Consider the following 20,924-nt stretch of genomic DNA (forward strand, 5'->3'; position numbering starts at 1 on the left):
AGGTGTCATCCCAGTTTGTATTTCACCACCACCCTTTCACGTGGAAGAGAAGGAGTTTGGTTTGTGCTGCTGCAGCAGTGCCCCCATATGTGCAATCCCCAAAGAGCAGCTGCTGTGTGGTGACTCAGTGCAGTGTCTGAAAGGATAGATTTGGTACAAACCCCAGTGCTCCTTTCAGTCCATGAAACTATTCACATCTAAGACTGGCAAATCTTGAAAGTCGTAAAGGCCAGTGACAAGCATTAATCTTAACCTCTGTCAAAGCAAAACAATACTGTAATCGTTGAAATTTTTGCCAAATCATTCACTAGATGGCACAACTTGCTTTTACTGTCTTGGTAATGAGTTTGTTGACGTTTTTACTTTGTGATCAGTACTTGTTGACAGCAGATTAGGAGAAATGTTGAAGCTTGCTTGCCATTGTGGTCCAGACAGTTGTTACTCTAAAGAAAAATTGTTGTGTCTTGAAAGCAAAAGAAAACCTGGAATTGTGAGCAACATGAGCAATGTTTTTAAAGGAAGAACACAGAAGTGTGTAGTGACTTTTTAGCAGAATGGTTAGTGGAGCTGATTTGGCTGTCAAGTGTTTTTTTACTTTTTTACTGTGTTTTAGAAACATCTCCTATGGATTTTGCATTTCAGTGGTCATTTTATGCAGAAGGTTTAAAAATGTTCCTGGTCCACGTGTGGTGGATGACACAGTAGTTACTTAAGAGAACTCAGAGGAGTGAACCAAAGACCTTTATAGTGGATCTCTTCTGTCTGAACTTTGCAGGACTTTGGAGAAGTTGTAGTCCTATTTTGGGGAACTGTAGTAAGAGTAAACACAGGAAGTTAGGCTTCAGAAAATTTTGTGTGACAGCTTAACCATTTATACTGTGCTATGCATGCCATGTGCTTCAGAGTCCCATTTAAAAATTTTGCAATGTTGTTTCATGATTTTAAATAGAGCTGACACATGAGCAAGCTATTGCTGAAGAAGTTTATTTGCGCTACTGAGAATATTCTTGCCAATATCACTGAAGCTTGTATAAGCATGTAAACAAAACAGTCTGCAACTATACTGACTCTGCTGTAGAAGAAGGGAGGAAAATACAGGCAGTCAGCAATACAGCAATCCATAGAATATTTTTTTAAATTGTGTTTAGTTTAAAATCTCAAATATTAAATCAAATTGTAGTTTGCAGCTGTAGCTACTTATTTTAAAATACGCACTTGCATACCCTTTTGTATGGACTTTGTTACAGTTCAGAAAATTATTTGTACAAAAATGGACTTTAATTCTTTCATAGCACATTAAAGATTCATCTGAGTTGGTGGCACAAAGCCCATTTTCTTTTTTTTTAATGTACTTGGGTTTTGTTCTAAAGCTGGCTACACTAAATTGCAGGCGGTGGGATACAGGTGGGATACAGTTGCCTGTGTTGTATTTGTTAGTAAATTGGTTTATTGATGAGCACGTAGTTTAAACAGAAACACAATTGCAGTCTTATACAAGGGAGGGTTTGCCAGATTTGTATTTTTCTTTATCAAACTGGAAATTGAGAATACTGATTAAGAATTTGTTGGGACTTAAGCCCAATCCCAGGGACAGCAAGCTGTCCCCAAGCACTAGTCAGTTCTTGCTGCCTTGTCAGGAGGCACTGACTGTTGCTCTTGCAGTCCTGGGTGTGTTTATTCCCTCAATGACAGAGCTTTACTGTTGTCAGCCTCGCAGGAGCCACCTTGTGCTGTAGTCACAGTACAGCTCAGTGCCATCTTTAACATCTGTGTCATGTCATTCATTAACTTTTTGCTCAGAGGACTGGTTTGGAAGAATGGAAGTGTTCCAGAGGCAGTAAAAACAATGCTGTGATCTTTCATTGTGAATGCAGGAAGAAAGCAGTAGAGTGCAGCTTTTTCTGCTGGTACCCCAGAACTGACTTTATTCCAGGGAATTCATGAACCCCAATACACAATGTGAAGTGAGGTCAGGGATTACTGGACTAACTTTCTAAGTGTATGTTGAAGTGTCCATACAGGCTTGAAATAACTTCCAAAGGTTAGACACGCTTTCTCCGTTGTATCTACAATAGCTGCTGAGATTTTACTAATACCATGCAAGATATAGATACCTGGAATGCTGAATTTATAATTGACAGAGGCTTTCCAAACTTTGTTAGAAAGAGACTGTTACTTTATGCTGGATTCTCTGGGTACTGCCATCAACTCAGAAGCAGAAATTCTTGCTGAGGGTGGATAGATAGAATGTGCAGTTATGTAGACACTATTACCTGTAAAAAATGTGTTGCTGTCTGCTAATGCTTTAACACAGCCATGGTGTTTCAGTTGTTCTTTGTTTCAGTTGGTTGTTTTTAAGAAAGAAAAAAGGCAATGGTTACATTCTAATGCTTTGTTCTATTTGGTTGTTAAAATTTTAGCCTGAAACTTTGCACTTTGTACCTGAAATTCCAGACTACAGGCTTTTCTTGCAGTGTTCTTTGTCAGATGCATTGAAGAATTTGCAGTGATCCCCAATAATGTCTGATTTGTAATAGTGTCAGCCTGGCAAATGGATTTTAGGTTAATGTAAACAAAAGAAGCAGTCCTTTAGCTGCCTTTTCTGGAACTGTTGATTTATTGAAGCAAATAAAGTATTTTTGGAAACACCTATGGGGGCATGATAGACTCATTGTTTTTCTGATAAGCAAAAATGTATATTCCTGCTTTTAGGACTTTCTTTGTAATAGAAAACCTAAACATATACATACTATACTTTTATAAAAGCAGCAGCCATTTAAGTGTTCTTTTTGGGAGTTTGTTAATTTTGTTTTGGTGTTTTGAAGGAGTTTTTTTTGTGTGTGGGGGAGACATGGTTGGCCACACTTCCAGAGTCAATGTAATGAAAATGTAAAGAACTATTATGTACCTTCCCTTTGCTGAAAATAGTAATTTTCATAATGCAATATTTAACTAAATTATTAAAGAAAATGCATATCAAAAGTCTGTGAACTGCATTTTACAAAATTTGAATTTATTACAGTTTGCAGTTATCTAGCAGAAAACTTTAGCTTTCCATTTTGATGCTTATGTACTTGTAGTGTCATACTTCTCACCCTTGAACAATTCATGTCATTACGAACACTGTTTCAACAAAACTTTGTTGTGTAAAGGCCAAAAGTAATGTTCACATGTTTGTATGATTTAAGTATCATATGAAATTATGTTTTGTAGTTCTAGTATGAAATCTCACAAAAGGATTAGCAGTAATAAAATATGAAAAAGGTGATGAGTGTATAGTAAAACTACATAAAGGTAAAGGTATATTTTTTGAAATTATTAATAAGTTAGTATATTTCCCTAATCAGACAGTCATTGTTCAAATAAAACTAATAGGGCAGTTAGCATGCATAAGTTCAGAGGAGAAATCTTGAACTGCTGAATATGCATATAATTGGTTTTAAACTTATATTTGTACTCACGGAAGTTCTAGGACATTAAAAGGACTAAATAAGCTGAACTAATGCAGCACCCTGATTTTGAATTTAAATTTTGCAATATGGAAAGCACTTTTGGAAACTTGCTATTTTTGGCCGGAAGTCAGACATGGCTACATATCCCCATGATAAAAGGTATTCTCTATGTGGCATTACCATAGCTGCTATTGGAAAGAGTGGTTGAAAGGATTGGAAAGAATTTTGGTATATTAAATTCTGAACAATAGTAAGAGGAGCTTGTTGATAACTGGGTTCCTTCAGCTAAAATAGTTGTTAATTATACCAGCAGCATTGTGCATGTAGCATTTAGCAGAGTATGTTTTAATTAATCATAGTCTTTTGGACATTTTGTAATTTATAGTTTGTAACAGGGAAGATTATTTAGTTGTAAGCTGAGAGAATGAATTCTTGATTTGAAATGTGCAAGTTATGTACCAAAGCACTTCTGAGAAATAAATGCTTTTTTTGCTTATTTGTTAGTGTATTCCATGTCTGCCACATGTGCTTCTTGCAGTATTAGCATCTTCTGCATTTAGAGAAATAATTGTTTCTAACTCATATTGTGGAGTCTGTGTTTGTAAATTCACAGGATATTCCAAGATGGAAGGGTCCTACAAGAATTATCAGGTCAGCTTTTAGGTGAGTGGGCCATGCAGGATCAAACCCATGAGCTCAGCATTATTAGCACCATGCTCTGACCAGGTGAGCTCATCTCAGGGTAAATGTGCTTGGCCAGCCTCCAGCCTTCTGACATGCTGATACTTTGAGTATAGATTTACAAGGCAGAGTCATCTCATCTCAGGGTATTACCTCCTCAGTTAAGCCAAGATCAATAAATTTTTAGTGATGATGTGAAGTTAGATTTTTATTCCACGTTACATTAGATGATAGTGTCAAACAGTCGGTGCAATTAAGAATTTCTTACAACAGAATGGCAAATGAGAATCTATTATGTCTATATTGTAACATATAAAAACGCAGCTATGTAATGAAGCTGGCCTAGTGTCTAATTGCAAATTCTGCTTGTTGCCAACTATGGTCTTTTACTTGAAAAAAATACAAGTCTGTGTGTGTGTGTCTAAATGTAAAGCAGAATAGTTTTCACTGCAGAAGAACTGTTTGTTCAGTCTGAATGTAAATGGACTGAACACAGCTTACAGTCAGTTTGGAACGGAGTGAAAAAACAACTTTTAATCAAAAAGTCACCTACAGCAGCATCACAGCCTGGCTGGTTGGCAGCAGAGTGCTTAGGAGATGACAGGAAAGTGTTTTTCCCATTTTCTGTAGTCAGGGTAGCTGGAGTGCTAGATGCAGTCTTGTTGCAAACATCTCCCATAAAGGATTAAAAGACTCAAACAATGCCACAACTTCTCAAGATACTGTTTCTACCTTTCACTGCATTCTCCAAAGTAAAAGTAAGTAGAAAACTGTCACCAAAAAAAGGTACAATCAACATGGATTATATTGTTTACAGACAGATGTATCCAATTTTATTTGTTGAGTAAGATTTTTTTTTTCAAGTCAAAACAGAAGGTTTGAGTTAAGCCTGGAGGCCCAGGAATATTCAAGGAGTACAGTACAGATGAACTGATAGTTTACCTTTGGTTGTTACCATTTGACTTTCTGAAAAGAATACTGCTTTGTTCCATAATAAAGTTAGATAGTTCAAGTACAGTTGCAAGCTATAGCACTTGTTTCTTGAGCTTGAGTTATAGGCAGGTTGCAGCAAACAGCATGTCTTGTAACTTGGTCCACAGCCTTTGCTCTCAGGCACTGATTGGTTTTGCAGGCACAGAAGTTGGGAGGAGTGAGTGGCTAGCTTCTTACTCCTTTCTAGATGCTTCTGTAGTGGTAATATGTGTTTCTGAAGAAAAAATAAACAGTTTAAGTGTATAATTAGTAGCTTCTATGAATTGTATATGCACTGATAGATTGTAGCTGAAACTAATGCAGAAATACTTATAAGCTTTACCAAAGATAGTTCCAAACTTTGCCCTTGTGCACTGTGCCAGTTGTTGGATTTTTCTTGGTCTGCTCAGTAACACACACTTCAGTACATGCTGCTTTTTCTTTCTAATCTTTGCTTATTTTCCTTTTACACAGAAAAGCAGTCAGTCCAGATGCTACTTATTGGGGATGGGGGGGTGCAATTACTATGTTATCAGAGATGCAGTGTTGAATTTTCCTGGACCTGCAGTGCTGATGTTAAAGCCCTTCAGTACCCACCAGAACTGTTAATTTCTCTGGATAATGATCTGGAGCTGAGAAAATCCACAGAAAAACAAAGTGTTGCGCTGGTTTATACAGAATAGTGTCAGCAAGCTACAAACAGCTCTGCTTTAAGACTGCTTATTAGAGACTGGTTTACCAGATCAGAGGACACATTTGAACCATTCATGTATCACTTAAATATCTAGTAATAAAAAAACCATGATATACCAAAACAAAAAGAAATTTAGGTTAAAGTGGTGGGAGTGCAGTAGTATGAAAGCAATGACTTCACACATTACAGGCTTAACAAAGCCTATACCACGACTCAGTCTAAACAGAAAAAAATTAAGATAATTCCAAAGAAAATGTCTCACATGATCTCTAATCTCTCACCTTTACCTCCCTCTACCATCTTAGCCTTCACTGATTATGGGGATTTTTGCATGCTTTTCAGAGGTAGTGAATTTTCTAACTCTCAAAAATACCCTCCAGAACAGGAAGGAAGATCAGTATCAGAAACAAGGATGCACTGCCAGAACAAGGAGGAAGATTACAGACTAGCTGCAGCACTCTTCCATTCAAGAGGTAACAGGAAGGCCTAAGTTAATAACAGACATCTGAAAGAATTTAGCTGTTGAAGCAGTAAATTATTTGACCTAACATGACAAGGAACATGTTTCAAGGAAGCTTTGAACAGTTTGGTTTTTTTCTTTTTCAGAAGTATAGAGCAAGTCTGTATTGGGATGTGAAAATGTTCATCCTAAATAGTCCCACGGTGCCAGCTCTTCTGTTCGTGGGCCATTTGTTTCCAGGTATGTATCCTCTTAAAACTTACTCAGAGTTAACTGGTAGCAAAGACATGCAAAAAGAACTTGCGCAGACCTAGTAAGTCCACCTGGAACACTACCTAACAGCAAAGAGCTGAACAGTTAGTTAATTCAAATTCCCTTAGGATGTTAGGCATTGTAGAGAGCTGTTCTCTTCCATTTCCAGGTAGGAGTTGTATTAGATCCATGAGAACAGTACTCTTACCTTTGCACTGCCACACAGGTGTGAGCTGAAATACTGTTGGGAGCGTGCCATGTCAGACACTGGAGGCACACATGTTCAAACTTAAGTTCTCTTTCCAGAATTGGATCACAAGTGTGGAAAAAATGCAGCTGCATTTAAGGTCTCAGTTTCAGTCCCTCTGAGGGGTTGCCTTGCATTTCTAAGGTCTTGGTCTTCAAACAAGGCTAATATCTATCATGACTCTCACCTGCTGCAATGTCCTGAAGCAGAACAATAACTGAGAGGATGCTTTTTTGAACAAAACCAATAATTAGAGTTTACTAGTCAAAGTATTTCTCAAAGCATTTTCTGATTTGCTAGCTTTTAATTAAAACTTTATAGAATTCAGACTGGAGGAGACCTTTAAGATCAAGTTCAGCTGTTAACTCAGTACTGAAGTCCAACACTAGCTAATCCATGTCCCTAAGCATCATCTACACATCTAAATGCCTTCAGGAAGGATGACTCCAGCAAATAACTACACAAGAGTGGCCCTAGGCATTAAATGAAGGTACCTCTCAATGAGTAGGTTCTTCCAGGTCAACAGTTTCTTATCAGCTGCAGTTTATCTCCCTGTATTTTAATCTCCCTATCTTTAAATGGCAGCTGAAAAGGACTCTGGTGAGCAGCTAGACCAACCTCCTGCCTTACACAGGACACCTTTTACCAGCAACATTGCACCACCTGTGGCCATTCTGATCTAGTGTCATCACACTATGCTTTACAGAGGTTTTACAGAAAATTACTAATTAGAATTAGTAATTTAAAACAAGCATACAAAGTATGTGCATCTCAGAGTCAACAGAATAAATTAAGATCATGATTGCTGCTGGATTTTTTTCATGCTGAATTTGGGTAACTAAATCTATATTTAGCCAACATGCTTTAAAAATACACATAATTCCCACTTTATTCTAGATGTACTGAAATGAAGAGTTGTTTTCTGGTACTGGAGTTTAATGGGTTTGATGGGTTTTCTGTAGATGTTCAAAGTAAAAGGAGTAGAAGCCTGATGGAAGCAGGCTGTAGACTTCAAATATAGATGTACGTAATCTGCAGAATAGGACATTTCTGGAAGCTGAGTAGGAAATGAGGCTGCAATCCACCTTGTTTCTTGCTGCTGTGCAAGGAGACTAAAAGCCCGTTGAACTCACCAATTGCATAGTAGTGAGCATGTGCAAATTTGCACTTAGGGATTCATTTGGAGCATTATCGAGCTCTGCAGGTTTCAGCACCACTCCTGCTGTAGTCAATACTTCTTAAGGCTCCAGCTTCTGCCATCAAAAGGCTTTTATAAAAGTTTCCATTCTTTCTGCTTGCTGAAAAAAAGCTTGATGTAATAAAATGAGCACTAGCTCAGAGAGAAGGGAAATACATTTTTCATTAGTGAAGGAAGGAAAAAAGTACTGAGGGACAATCTTACAAGTTAATTGCCATGTCTCTTTCTGTAATATGTAATTTTCAAAATTAACTACTCCAAGATAGCTGGAAAGAACTCTGTGTGACTTTTAGTTGATAGTGTAGCAATGTTAGTCTTTTACTTTAGGTCAGAAGTGAGGTTCTGAAACAAGTCTTCATTGTTTCTACTAACTGTGCTTTGGCTCAATTACAGAATAATGGGCCATGCTAATTGACATGGGTACAGAGTCAGTCAGCTCCACCCAGCCATGTTCTTCTATCCAAAACGTGCACAGCCGCCCAGACCACAGCAGGACTGACCAAGACAATAACAGTCTGTGCTGGCCCTGAGGAGAGTTCTTGGCCCTGCCCTCAGGCAGAGCTTTGAGGGCCAAAGCAGGCTTTAAAAGTCATGGCAAAATGCCAAGTGTTTTCTCAGTCCTGAGCAAGCTGGGGGCTCATATATGAGGCAGGAGGGCATTGCATCAACCATCTTCACCCACTCACCCCCCCATTTTTACTGTTTTTAGTACTGCAGGTTATCCACTCCACCATTCTTGCAGTTGTCCTAATTAGGAAGCCCACATCTTGTTCCTCCCTTTAATGTTTGGAGAATAGAAGTTACATCCAGTAATGGCACCGATTCAGTTACTCACTACCTTTATCTCCGAAATGCTTGATCCCGATGGAAAGCAGCCTCTCTCTGAGCATTGTAGTCCAAGTCTGCTTGCTTTTCCTGCTCTTTTCTTGCCTGCTTTTCAGCCTGATGAAGAAAAGGGAATAACAAAGCTTAGTATTTTGTTCTCAACATCATCATCATCCTGTAGAGCTGAGAGAGGGTAAAAGCTTACAGAAGGTCTATGGCATCCTTAGCTGAAACTTAGCACTTATCATCCCTCCCCACTTCTCTCCCCTGCCTTATCTCCCCAGAAAGGGTAGATTGAATAGCTGAGTGAACATCAGCATTAGCTGCTGCTCTTTGGTGACCTGCCCAGAAGATACAAGAGGACAGCAGTGCATGGTTGTAAAAATGTCCTAATGGCACAGGACAGGATGTGATCTGTCCTTGTTGATCTCTTATTACCAGCCCTCACAGTAATCCTCCCTGACTCATATGGGCCAAGTCCACTTGGAAGAGGCTTCTGTTCTACTGCTCCAAGAGGAGGCCCATAAACCTCTGAAACGTGTACCATGCATTGTCAAGTTTTCAGCAGTAACCTTCTCATTCCACAAACAAGCCTCCTGTGGCCCATAGATACAGTCACCTCTCCAACATCAGCAGCTCCAGTGCACACAGGTAAAAACCAAACAAAATATGTACGTCACACCCACAGCAATCTTTCTCTCTCACCCCCCCTCTTCTCTTCTGTCCAATAGGTCTAGTACTATGGATTTAGAAGCGTGCTTCTTTCTGAAGGAGCTGACAGTATAAAGTTCTTCTATTTACCATTTGCTGGAGCTGAAATTTCTGTATTTCCATGCTTGCATCACGCTGTCTTTGTTTCTTGGCTTTTTCCATTTCCAAGTAGACATCATTTTCTGTCATCCACTGATTACGATCCTTCTCATCCTCTTCTTTTTCCTCTCTCTTCTTTTCTTCTTTTAAATTCATCTGCAGTTCACAAAACACACAGGAGTTAACAAGGAGCTGGCCTGCTCAGCTGGAAGTTGTATCTCTGTGCAGAAGCAGCCCTGAACCAGCACTCCGATCAGCACGGTCACTGTGGCTGCCCAGTGCCCAAGCCCAGGGTTTCCAGCAGCCCTGGCAGAGGTGTGCCCGACACAGAAGGGGAAAGGGAGAGGGGACTCCAGGAAAGGTGGCAGCAGACTTGCTGAAGCCTGCTGATGCTTGGCACCAGAGTCACCAGCTGTGGTCTGGGCCAGGCTCCTCAGCTGGGGTAAGCAGTGCAATCTGCACAAATTACAGAGCCTTCCCAGTCTGATTTTTTTGAAGAGAGGATCACCAGATATGTGGCCTGCACCCTTCTTAAGGATTTAGTTCTATAATTCTAGATTATAAATGAAAAGCAACTGGTGAGAACGTGCATGTGTGTCTCACTCCAGGCTCTGCTAGAAACTGGCATTTCCAAACACTATTCCTATGCACAAGTAGGAATAAGAGACAGAAAGAGGAACAAGGACAGCTCCTGTTTCTTACCACAGTGACTCTGTTTTCTTCAATGGATTCAAGAGCAGCCTTTTTTTTCATTTCTTTCTCTTTATCTTTTATTTGGTACTCAACTTCTACCTCTGCAGCTCCTCTAGCAAGACGATCATCTTCAATCTTAAATTTCTCATTCATCTGTGCATTTAATTGTTCAAAAGCTTTGTCCTTACGCTTCTCTATCATCCTGCAGGAGAACATGAATTACTGTAACATCCCAGGACATCTGCTCAGATTATGAGAGGCAATTGGTACCTGTTTCTTCTAATAACACCAACAATCCTACCTCCACCCCAACAGCTACTGGAACTGGTAAGCATTTTTTCTGCACTTTCTATTCCCAAGTTTTAATTACAGAAAACTTGCTTGCATTAAAGTTCTGATCTCGATGATGTAACTACTGAGAACACTGTTTGTCACAAAATGAAATTGCAAGTTTGAATCTTATCACTGAAAATTACCCCTGGACTCACCTGTTAGTCTCTGCATTTTCTTCTCTTGTCAGATCAGCCATCATTTCTTTTCCTTTGATATAAGCCTTAATCCGATCATCATCTTTGTCTTCTTTTTCTTTCTCTTCAGCTTTAAATATTTTCTGTTCAGCTACATATTCCTGTTTAAATGGAAAACGTTTATTGTCATGTAGAACTAGATTTTGGAAACATGAACTAAAAACAAATTCTAGCAAATACTTCAGGCTAACCAGTAATATGGAGTTCTTTACATCAGTGAAGAAGCTACAGAAGATAGAAACCCAGAGATAAAAGAAAATTTTTATTATCTACTTATCACAAACCACAAGCAAAAGTAAAATTAGTATGTGGTTGTGGCTCCGGGCTTATAGCATCTTTATATTCTCTCCTCTACATTCCCAGTGGCTCCAGCTGTACTGTTCCCATCCTGTCTATCATTCATATGGTGCAGACTCTGAAGGGCTTGAACAATAAGTCTGTAGACCATCAAAATAAGGCATTTTGTAATGACTCAGAAATGGCACTTGTACAGCTTGGCAGTATGTATAGCTTTTGTTGCACGTACAAGGTTGGGGGGAAATGGGGGGAAATTTGTGTACTTGGGGTGAGGAGCATGAAAGGAAAAAAAGCAAGTAGGGTTTTAATGGGAATTCTCTCCTTTTACTCCCTCACATGGTAATGAATCAACACAGTACCTCTACTTCAGTTTCCCTGCTCAAGCAGGTATTGGCAGGGAAACAGAACTCAGGTCATCAAGTTTATAAGATATTGTCATACTCAGGCTATTCCCTCTCCCTAACAAAGAAAAATGGCCTTAAAACAGAGCAAGTACATGGAACCTAAATGCAGTTCTCAAGTCAAGGACAATCTCCTTGCTGACTCCTGCAGACTTTTCCATTGTAAAACAGTCAAAGTTCAGGTGCCTCATTAAAACTTCCAAGAGGTCTTTCTCAAAAGCACAGAGGAAAGACATGGCCTGCAACTGGCAGGGTAGCCATTTGATCCCAGGCTCCTAAAGCTGTCAGCAAAGACCCTGTTACCCACAATGCTGTTTATTTGTGGGCTGAGTCCAACCATCACAGTCAAGGTGAAATATGTATTTTGAACTGTCTGCTTTCCTGCTACTTACATGATGCTGCCTCTGGAATTCGACTTTTTTCTCCTGATCCTTCTCTTTATCTCTCTGAATTTCTAGTTGGTACAATTGGCTTGATTGCTGTATTCGTTCCCCTTCTCTTCTCTTTTCCTGCTTAGCCAGATCTGCTTGATCCTTGTGCTCCTTTATTCTGAATCAGAAAAGGGAAGTGCATAAATGAGCTAGGGGCAGCATGAAGTAATAATTAACAGATATAGATTATGCACATCTGTAGGTACTTTAACAGTAGAAAACCCTGATACTTTGAAGTAAAATATCAGAGATCAAAACCAGAATAAGTTTCTATAAGCTAGCGCCAAATTCTTTGGCGAAAGCTCAATTCCAGTCTGAGGGCACTAGGGAAGTCAATATTAGCAAAAGTGAACATGCACAGTGTATGGACTCAAATGTTAGATTGAATGTGATTTGCCTGTTTCATTGTTACCCCACTCCCTGTACAACCTCGGCCTTTTCCAGCACGCAGCAGGCTTCTAAGCAGTGCCACAGCCCTGTACAAGACATGGCCATGATGCCCATGCCAGCTGGAAGTGGGAAGGGTTCTAGAAAAGGAGAAGCAGCAATAGTGGGACCAGCCACTTGCTCTCGGTGCCAGAATTGAGCCAGTCTTGTTGGATGTGTTGGGATAGACATGCAAGAGACGTTTCGGAAGCTGGAGAACAGAATTACAGAGGGTGGGGAAAGGTCAGTCAGACCACGAGGTGAGGATGATCTAAAACCCTCGTTCAAAAGCAGTGAGTCACGGAGCCCCGGGCACGAAACGCGGGTTAGCGCCCAAGAGCCGCCCCTTTCGGCGGGCCGTGCCGCCGGGACCCGCCCGGGCCGGGCCTGCCCCGGTGAGGTTTTAACCCAAAGCCTCTCGCCCCGCTCCCGGGCCCCGCCGCCGGACTCACTGCGCCAGCTGCTCCTGGGCCACGGCGCGGCGGCTCAGGTAGCGGCCACGCTCCACCTCTGCCTCCCGCCGAATGGCGTCCGGCCCATCGCGGTCCATCGCCGGCCTTCTTCGCCGCCTCGTGCACACGGAACGCCTGCCGAAGGCGAAGCAGGGATCCTCACCGACGGCTCTGTTTCTGGGAAATGGGGGCTCCCTCTCTCGCCCCGCTCAAAGGCGGTGGCCGCGGAAGCGTTCCGGCGCCGAGGCTGGAATGGCGCCTGAGAGGGCGACGGCGCTGTGTCGCGATAGATGGAGCGGCACCGCGCCCCGCCCAGCCCCGCCCCGGGGAGCTGCGGGCGGGCAGCGGCCGGTCCGTCACACACGGAGGGAGGGGAGGGGCGGGGAGGAAGCCATCCCCCAGCCATCCCCCAGCCTCGGAGGCCGGACCCTTCTCCGAAACCTGTTCTCAACATTTCGTTTCCTTGCGGAGCGTCCGTACCCGGTAAGAGGCTGAAATGGCGCCTCCGCCTCTGTCCTTCTGCTCCCGCCGGTTCTCCGGGGCCGGGGCCGTGGCGCTCGGCCGGGCTCCGTGCGCTGCCGCGCCTCACAAGCACCTTCGCCCCGCCAGGCCTGCCTGTTGCCGGGGCCCGGAGCGCTTGGCGGCTCTGGGAGCTGGATGAGGAGGTCGGGCCTCCTTCTCCTTCCGGGCATTCACCCCTTGCCTTGCCTGGGAGACTTCTCGAGGAGGTGGCTGCTGCCCCCGGGAAGGACAGCCCCGCCCTCACAGCCAGGTTTGCACAGTGTGGGGAGGTACAGCCAGTTCGGCTCGGCCCTCAGCTCGCTGGAGGTACCGTGCCTCCAGGGTAGGCTCGCATCTTCCTCGAAGCCCTGTGCTTTTTCCAAGGCCTGGCTGCTTTCGGCAGATAGGCCAAGAAACTTGAGGACACACCAAAGACCCACGTTCAAAACTAAAATATTGGCAAGAGTCCTTTTTTGGATTTTTTGAAGGCCATGTATTATTTTCTGGTCTGGCCAGCAGAGACTGGCAGCTGTGGGGTGCAACAAAGCGAAGTTTCAGGTTTCTTGGGCTTTGCTTCCAGCGGACACCAGGCTAGAGGGATACCCTGTTTAAAGGCCAGAGTCCTGGTGGAGGAAGTCATTGCAGGAATCCCTAATTTCCAAGGCAAGGAAATGAAAGAAACCTAAGCTTAAGGAGGGAAATGTATCTGTGGCTTGGGTGTTGGTGAGTAAAATTGCTGGGGAATCTGAGAGACAATTTTTAGATCACATCTGTTTACCTATTTAATAGATCACATCTGTTTACAGCCTGAATTGCTGTTAGCTTTTTTGAAGGAACAGCCCAACTATGTTGTCTCCTGTTGATGTGCTAATTTTGTAGGCCCTATTTACAGCTATTGGGACCTATTTGTCTCTTTGGTGACTTTTTAAGGGCTGGAATCAATTTACATTTATATTTTCATGTAATAAAACTGATTTATAGTATGACATTTGTTTTTCAGACATAGTTGCAAAATACTACCAAAACTGCACACCCTAACTGTTCTAACTTTCACATATGTTCTCTTTTTTTTGTCCCCTGTGTTGTAACCTGGGACAGTGAATTTTTAGATCAATGAATATTAAAAATATAACAGAAGTAGTGAGCTTTTGGCTGGAATGGCTTACAGTTATATAATATGAATTCCTGTCTCAAGTTTAATAAACTAACATTCATGAAATAGGCTGGGGAGGTTTGAATACAACCAATTATATGGCAATCTTTTATTTTTTCAAGTGGAAGTCTAGATTCATGGTATATATTTGATATAAATAATTTACAGTTAACTCTGCCTGTATGGTTGAAAAACATTTATTTAACTTGAAAATGGCTTCTGCCTTTCCTTGGTGGACAGTTTAAAAAACTTTTTTAAACAAAAACATTGCTTCATTTTTTTGTTTCTTGAGCAGCACTACAGTTACAACAAGGTAACTGGGTCCCAACATAGAATTATATGTTTGGAAACTAGTATTTATTTCTTCTTCTCTCAGAAAAATGGCCTATGTCCAAGTCCTCTTCCACTTTCACATGCTTTGAGAAGAGGATAAAGATGATGTGTCGTCTTGGATTCTGTTTCAATTAATTCCTTTGCATATTTCTGAAACTCTTGCTCTTTATAAAGTGCAATAGCCTCTCTCTGAGCATTGTAGTCCAAGTCTGCTTGCTTTTCCTGCTCTTTTCTTGCCTGCTTTTCAGCCTGATGAAGAAAAGGGAATAACAAAGCTTAGTATTTTGTTCTCAACATCATCATCCTGTAGAGCTGAGAGAGGGTAAAAGCTTACAGAAGGTCTATGGCATCCTTAGCTGAAACTTGGCACTTATCATCCCTCCCCACTTCTCTCCCCTGCCTTATCTCCCCAGAAAGGGTACATTGAATAGCTGAGTGAACATCAGAATTAGCTGCTGCTCTTTGGTGACCTGCCCAGAAGATACAAGAGGACAGCAGTGCATGGTTGTAAAAATGTCCTAATGGCACAGGACAGGATGTGATCTGTCCTTGCAAACCAGCCTTGACTTGCAGCAATGCTCTGAGGAGGCTGGTCTCCAACACCAGCATATGCCGAGCACATGTGATTAAAAACAACCCAACAAACAATAAAATCCAAACAAAGCAGCAAACTTCTTCTCTTTCTCTTAGCAGCAGCTAGTGTATTGGTTTAGGTGCAAGCTTCTTTCTGAAGCTTTCTATTTACCATTTGCTGGAGGTGAATTTTCTGTACTTCTCTGTTTGCCTCATCTCGTCCATGTTTTCTTTTGTTTTCCATTTCCAGGTGGATGCGGGCTTCTTCCATTAACCTATCACGTTCTTTTTCAGCCTCCTCTTTCTCCTGTCTCTCCTTTTCCTCTTTCAACTTCATCTGCAGTTCACAAAACACACAGGAGTTAACAAGGAGCTGGCCTGCTCAGCTGGAAGTTGTATCTCTGTGCAGAAGCAGCCCTGAACCAGCACTCCGATCAGCACGGTCACTGTGGCTGCCCAGTGCCCAAGCCCAGGGTTTCCAGCAGCCCTGGCAGAGGTGTGCCCAACACAGAAGGGGGAAAGGGAGAGGGGACTCCAGGAAAGGTGGCAGCAGACTTGCTGAAGCCTGCTGATGCTTGGCACCAGAGTCACCAGCTGTGGTCTGGGCCAGGCTCCTCAGCTGGGGTAAGCAGAAGTAAGATCAGCCCACGTTTCTTACCTCAGTGGCTCTGTGTTCAGCAATAGATTCTAGGGCAGCCTTTTGTTTTGCTTCTTTCTCTTTGCGCTTTTTTTCTTCTTCAGCTTCTATTCTTGCAGCATCTCTAGCCAGTCGATCATCTTCCTTCCTTAATGCCTCACTCATTTGTTCAGCTAATTGACTGATGATTTTGTCCCGTTGTTCCTGTACTTGTCTGCAGAAGAACACGAGCTTCCATAACATACCAGGGCAACACATCTGGGTCTACCTGAAGCTACCAGACTCAGCAATTCAGGCTCTAGAGTTCTGTCACACACAGGCTGGCCCACCCACCCAACTCCTGATCTCCTCCTGTTCCTCCTGTTTGGTTTATTTTTATATCATCTGCTTTAGCAAATAAATGTTCCCAGTGTTCTTGTATCACTAGTTTCTGTTGCAGTAATGAGCTGCATCACTCAGTAAGGATTCCAGCAAGCATCTTGCCAGCAGGAGGGGAATGTTGGCCAGAAGCAGGAAGGGAAGAAAACTCTTAGATTGACTCAGTGGTATCATCACATGGTACCCTTAATGTTAAACTGATAAAATATCTTCCCTTAAGAAAATGATGTTGTTAATTAATATTTGGGCCTTGTTGAGAAGTCAAATCATTTTTCTTGAGCTGACTCAGAGAAATGTAGCTTATACTCAAAAATATTTTCATCAAGGATCTTAATTGTCTTAATTGTTGAGGAGGTGGAGATTTGGCAGGCCATATGAAAATCACTCTTCACAATATACTGGTGCAAAGCTTTGCACTTTGATAAGCCTCTGTACTTTGAAAGGTGAGATTGCTCCCTGACATTCTTACTAAGGAACCTGTGAAAAAATTTCCTTGTTCTCCTGAATTCCCTGTTCTCCCTATGAGTAGAAGTGTTAGAATAACTGTTGATTGTGTTTTATCATTAGTCTAAGTGATCTGAAAACAACTACAGTATAATTTTTAGATCATTTATGATTTATACTCTAGCATTGCACCTACCTACGCATTTCAGCTTCTTTCTTTTTTCTCATCCGGGCAATAATTTCCTTTGCTTTGAAATGAGCTTTGATCTGCTCATCTTCTTCCATTTGGTTTTGTTCCTCTATTGCTTTGATTATTTTCTGGTCATTTAGATACGCCTGTATGGGCAAAATGGTCTTGATGTAACAGATGATGTTTGGAATATCTGCACCTTGGGTAGCAGCTTACAGGAATCACTCCCTGTTCCCCCTCCTCAAGTTTCTTTCAAAAACAGAAGAGAGAAAAGGGATCCTCAGGAAAGGAGAGAGAAGACCAGAAAGGAATACTTCCACTTACTTCTGTCTCCCTATTCCAACATGCATCAAGAGGAGGCAGTCAATGTGAGGGTGGGGAATGGAATTGATCATCAAACAGACTGAGCATCAAACAGCTGCTTCTCTGGTGCATCACACAAACAAATTGCTGTGCGATGCGGAGAGCGTTGTCCATGCTCCCACTGACACACGTGGGCAGGGGGATGGTCCAACCACCACCCACATAGATCATTCTGCTCCTGGCCCCACCTCATCCAAAACTACCCATGGCTTAGAGCTTAATCCAAAGCACAACAGAGTTTTCTATACTTTTATGTAAAAAAACAACTGTCCTTTGCATGCTGGCTAGAACTGCTCTGAGGCAGTTCTTGTTTGTACCTTAGTAGCATGCCTTTAAAGATGAAATGAGATGGCAGCAAGTCGTGACTAAATCCCTAAACCTCTGCAATCATAAATATCAAATCAAATTAAAAAGATAAATTCAGTGTCTGTCTATTTCCTCTTTCTAACAAAGAAAAATGGGCTTAAAACAGCAGGAATGTGAAACTTAAATCCAGTTCTCAAGTCAAGGAGATATTCCTTGAGGTCTACAGCCAAATCTTTAACCATAGACCAGTTAAAGCATCTTCAGACACCAGAAGGGAGGGGCCTCCAAGAGGTCTTTCTCAAAAGCACAGAGGAAAGGCATGGCCTGCAACTGGCAGGGTAGCCATTTGATCCCAGGCTCCTAAAGCTGTCAGCAAAGACCCTGTTGCCAGTAGATCCCTTTATTTGTGGGCTGAGTCCAGCCATCACAGCCAAGGTGAAATGCACATTTTGAACTGTCTGCTTTCCTTCTACTTACATGATACAGCTTCCGGCGTGCAAGTTTTTCCTCGTGTTCCTTTTCTTTTTGTCTCTGAGTTTCCAGTTGGTACAGTTGGACTGATCTCTGTAATTCTTCCTCTTCTCTTTTTTTTTCCTCTTTGGCCAGATCTGCCAGATGCTCACGCTCCTTTATTCTGAATCAGACAAAGGTGAATAAAGTGTCTAGGAACTGCAAGAAGTAATGAACTGCACGACCATAGGTACCTTACAGTGAAGAACGTGATGCTCTGAGTTGAAGGTAGGTAGAATATCAGAGGTGAATAACAGCATGATTGTTTGTAATGGTAACCCTGGTCAGAAATGAGCTACATGGCATGCTCACAGTTTGCAGTGTCGTGGTGAGAAGTTTTAGCTGGATGACTCATTAACACCACTGCATTGGTAATGCTCTGGCCTATATCTGCAGCATCCTTGGAGAAAAAGATTTCCCCAGTATGACCCACCATACCATGTGGGCAGCAGCTTAAACTGGTAATGTTCTGTACTAAGTTCTGCAAGGATCTATGTGTTGTGCCTGGAATATGTAAGACCAGACTTAGAACCCTTTCTCTGCCTTGGGAAATTCGATTCCTTTTATCAGATCTCCAGGGCCAGTCCTATAAATACCACTGGGGACCACTCCATAAGATTTACAGAAAACCTGAGAGAAGGATTAGAAATTACAGTAATGCCTTCTCTTGTTGTGCAATCTGGAAGCTCATTATGGGTAAATGGAAAATCTAATTTAAACTTTTCCTTGTCTGGAACAAAAACTGAGTAAAGTACACTTAAATTTCATTAGCAACATTTGAACAGTGATTTGACTAAAACCTGCTGATGCTTCCAAGAGGCAATTTTGCATACAGACTGTTGGCAACTAAAAATGCATATAGCTTTTCCCTTTTGGGCAAGATCTTCTGTGATCTTCTTTTAAAAGAATGGCATTTGTGAAACTATTAGCAAGTTTTTGTAAAAACCTCATAGAATGTATTTTGAGAAGAGTTTAAGTAAATAATGAAGTAGGGTTGCTTTTAATGATTACTTACTGTTGTAACTGATCTTTGCATAGTGCCTGTTTATTCATATAATGCTGATGTGCTTTTTCTTGCTCACTGAGAATATGTTCTTTAAATCGACGTTGCTCTTCTTCATAGTCCTTCTTTTTGGTATCAACTAATCTTGACTTTAGAAATTCAACTTGAGCATCTCTTTCGTTTAGGACCTTAGCAAGTAGAAGTGCACTCTGCAAGAGAACATTTAAAGTCATTTTTATGTTCAGAAGTCTTTAGAGACATTCAGTACAATTTCAATGTAAAATATAAGTTGTCAACAGACATGGAACTGTCTCATTCTGTCGTCCTGATAAAATAGGTAGGTTTTTGCACGATCAATAACCTCCTTCCGTTTTGCTGCTTGGAACTTTGCTTCTTCCAAATCAAGTAACTTTCTTTCTTCCTCTTCCTTTTCTTCACGTAATTTTTTGGCTTGAAGTTTCTGTTTTATCAGGTTCTACAGCGTAGACAAAATTAAAAATCATACTTAAATTTTGGATTGTTTTTTTACTTTACATTTTAGCTTTAAGTAAAAAAATAAAAATGTTTAAGTTAGATGTTAAACATATTTAAATGGCATTTAGCTGAAATACATATTCAAAAGCAAATGTTAAACAAAGGGAGTATAGCTAGAAATGTTACTATGTGTGGTTTTGTATATACAAAAGCAACTTGTTTACAAATGTATCTTGTACTTACCAGAGTGGCATTGCGTGCGTCTTCTTTTCCAGCATCTTTGGAGTCCAAGTCTACCTCTTCCTGTTCTTTTTTCTCATCAGTGTATGGTGCTTTTCTAATGCAGCCCTGAATCCTTTCCCATTGTGCTTTTGGTAATACAATGACCTGGCGAAGATCTCTTTCTTTTCGAAGGAAAAACTCATCTAGAACATCCTTTTCTTTCCAATGATGTGCTGTGCAGAGGGAGCATAAAATATGAAGGTTACTTGATACCAGAAAATCCAATAGTCAAATGTGTATCAGAATTTGAATGCTGGCATGGTAACAATACTAAGTTATCCTTAGTGTTACTTAGTCCCCCATCCCAAACGCCAGAGCTAAGACAGCGTGTCTGTATCTGTAGTCTGCCTAAGAGCAGTGCGTTTACTTGGATGGGCACTGACTGCCTGGACTGTTTGTACGTGCCCTTGCCTGTTTGTGTGTCTGTGTGGGCTTGGCTTGTAGTAACACACTTCCCAGGCAGTACTTGGGCATGATTCTTAGAACAGCAGGGAGCAGAGACCATTCCCAATATGAAAAGAGGAATATTGGTGAAGCCGTTCTGCTGGCTGGATGAGGCAGCAGTTTGAGCACAGACTGTGCCTTACTTCCATGTCCTGCACACTCATCATATTTACTGAAATAGTTCTGTTGTAGAAGTTTTTGATTTGTTGGCAAGACTAGGATTTCTTTGTTGCATTAGGCTCGCACACACGTGTGCAGGTGTAAATGCAGCTTTTCTAGTTGATGTCTAGGTTTTGTGAAATGCTCTTTCAAGTGTCACCACCCGTTTTGAAGGGAGTGGCACTCTGTACAGGGTGATGTTCTGTAGAAGTTGTGTGATTTGCAGCAGACTGACAGGCCATATCTGAAAGGTAAGGAGGCTTTCTCTTGGAGTGACACCGGTGTCAAACTCTGTTTTCCAGATGCCGTTGCTGATCAGTCTCCCGGCAGGCATCGGACCTGATCCTCTCCCTCTG

General features: G+C 41.6%; 2 protein-coding genes across 4 annotated transcripts; both read right to left on the reverse strand.

Moving 5' to 3' along the window:
- Positions 1 to 4,935: 4,935 nt before the first annotated feature.
- On the reverse strand, positions 4,936 to 13,101 carry LOC134421321 (cilia- and flagella- associated protein 210-like). 3 transcript variants are annotated; one of them, XR_010028566.1, is made up of 8 exons: positions 12,819 to 13,101; positions 11,902 to 12,058; positions 10,773 to 10,912; positions 10,294 to 10,486; positions 9,583 to 9,747; positions 8,795 to 8,898; positions 7,892 to 8,056; positions 4,936 to 5,340 (listed from the first exon to the last, which is right to left on the reverse strand). XR_010028566.1 is itself a non-coding variant. In XM_063162097.1 (7 exons), the coding sequence occupies exons 1-6, from the start codon at positions 12,914 to 12,916 to the stop codon at positions 8,797 to 8,799; spliced, it is 855 nt and encodes a 284-aa protein (XP_063018167.1). In that variant the 5' UTR covers positions 12,917 to 13,101; the 3' UTR covers positions 4,936 to 5,340; positions 8,795 to 8,796. The 3 variants fall into 3 exon arrangements, 2 of the variants coding, with proteins under 2 accessions (XP_063018167.1, XP_063018168.1); XM_063162097.1 differs by lacking the exon at positions 7,892 to 8,056; XM_063162098.1 differs by having other exon boundaries at positions 4,936 to 8,056.
- Positions 13,102 to 14,655: 1,554 nt separating this feature from the next.
- On the reverse strand, positions 14,656 to 20,902 carry LOC134421020 (cilia- and flagella- associated protein 210-like). The gene is made up of 9 exons (XM_063161399.1): positions 20,804 to 20,902; positions 19,927 to 20,193; positions 19,511 to 19,684; positions 19,222 to 19,418; positions 18,174 to 18,330; positions 17,034 to 17,173; positions 16,037 to 16,229; positions 15,551 to 15,715; positions 14,656 to 15,054 (listed from the first exon to the last, which is right to left on the reverse strand). Exons 1-9 carry the CDS (start codon positions 20,900 to 20,902, stop codon positions 14,845 to 14,847), a joined length of 1,602 nt encoding a protein of 533 aa, XP_063017469.1. The 3' UTR covers positions 14,656 to 14,844.
- Positions 20,903 to 20,924: the final 22 nt, after the last annotated feature.

This window comes from Melospiza melodia, chromosome 8, assembly GCF_035770615.1.
Source record: "Melospiza melodia melodia isolate bMelMel2 chromosome 8, bMelMel2.pri, whole genome shotgun sequence".
In the NCBI taxonomy this organism is placed as follows: domain Eukaryota; kingdom Metazoa; phylum Chordata; class Aves; order Passeriformes; family Passerellidae; genus Melospiza; species Melospiza melodia.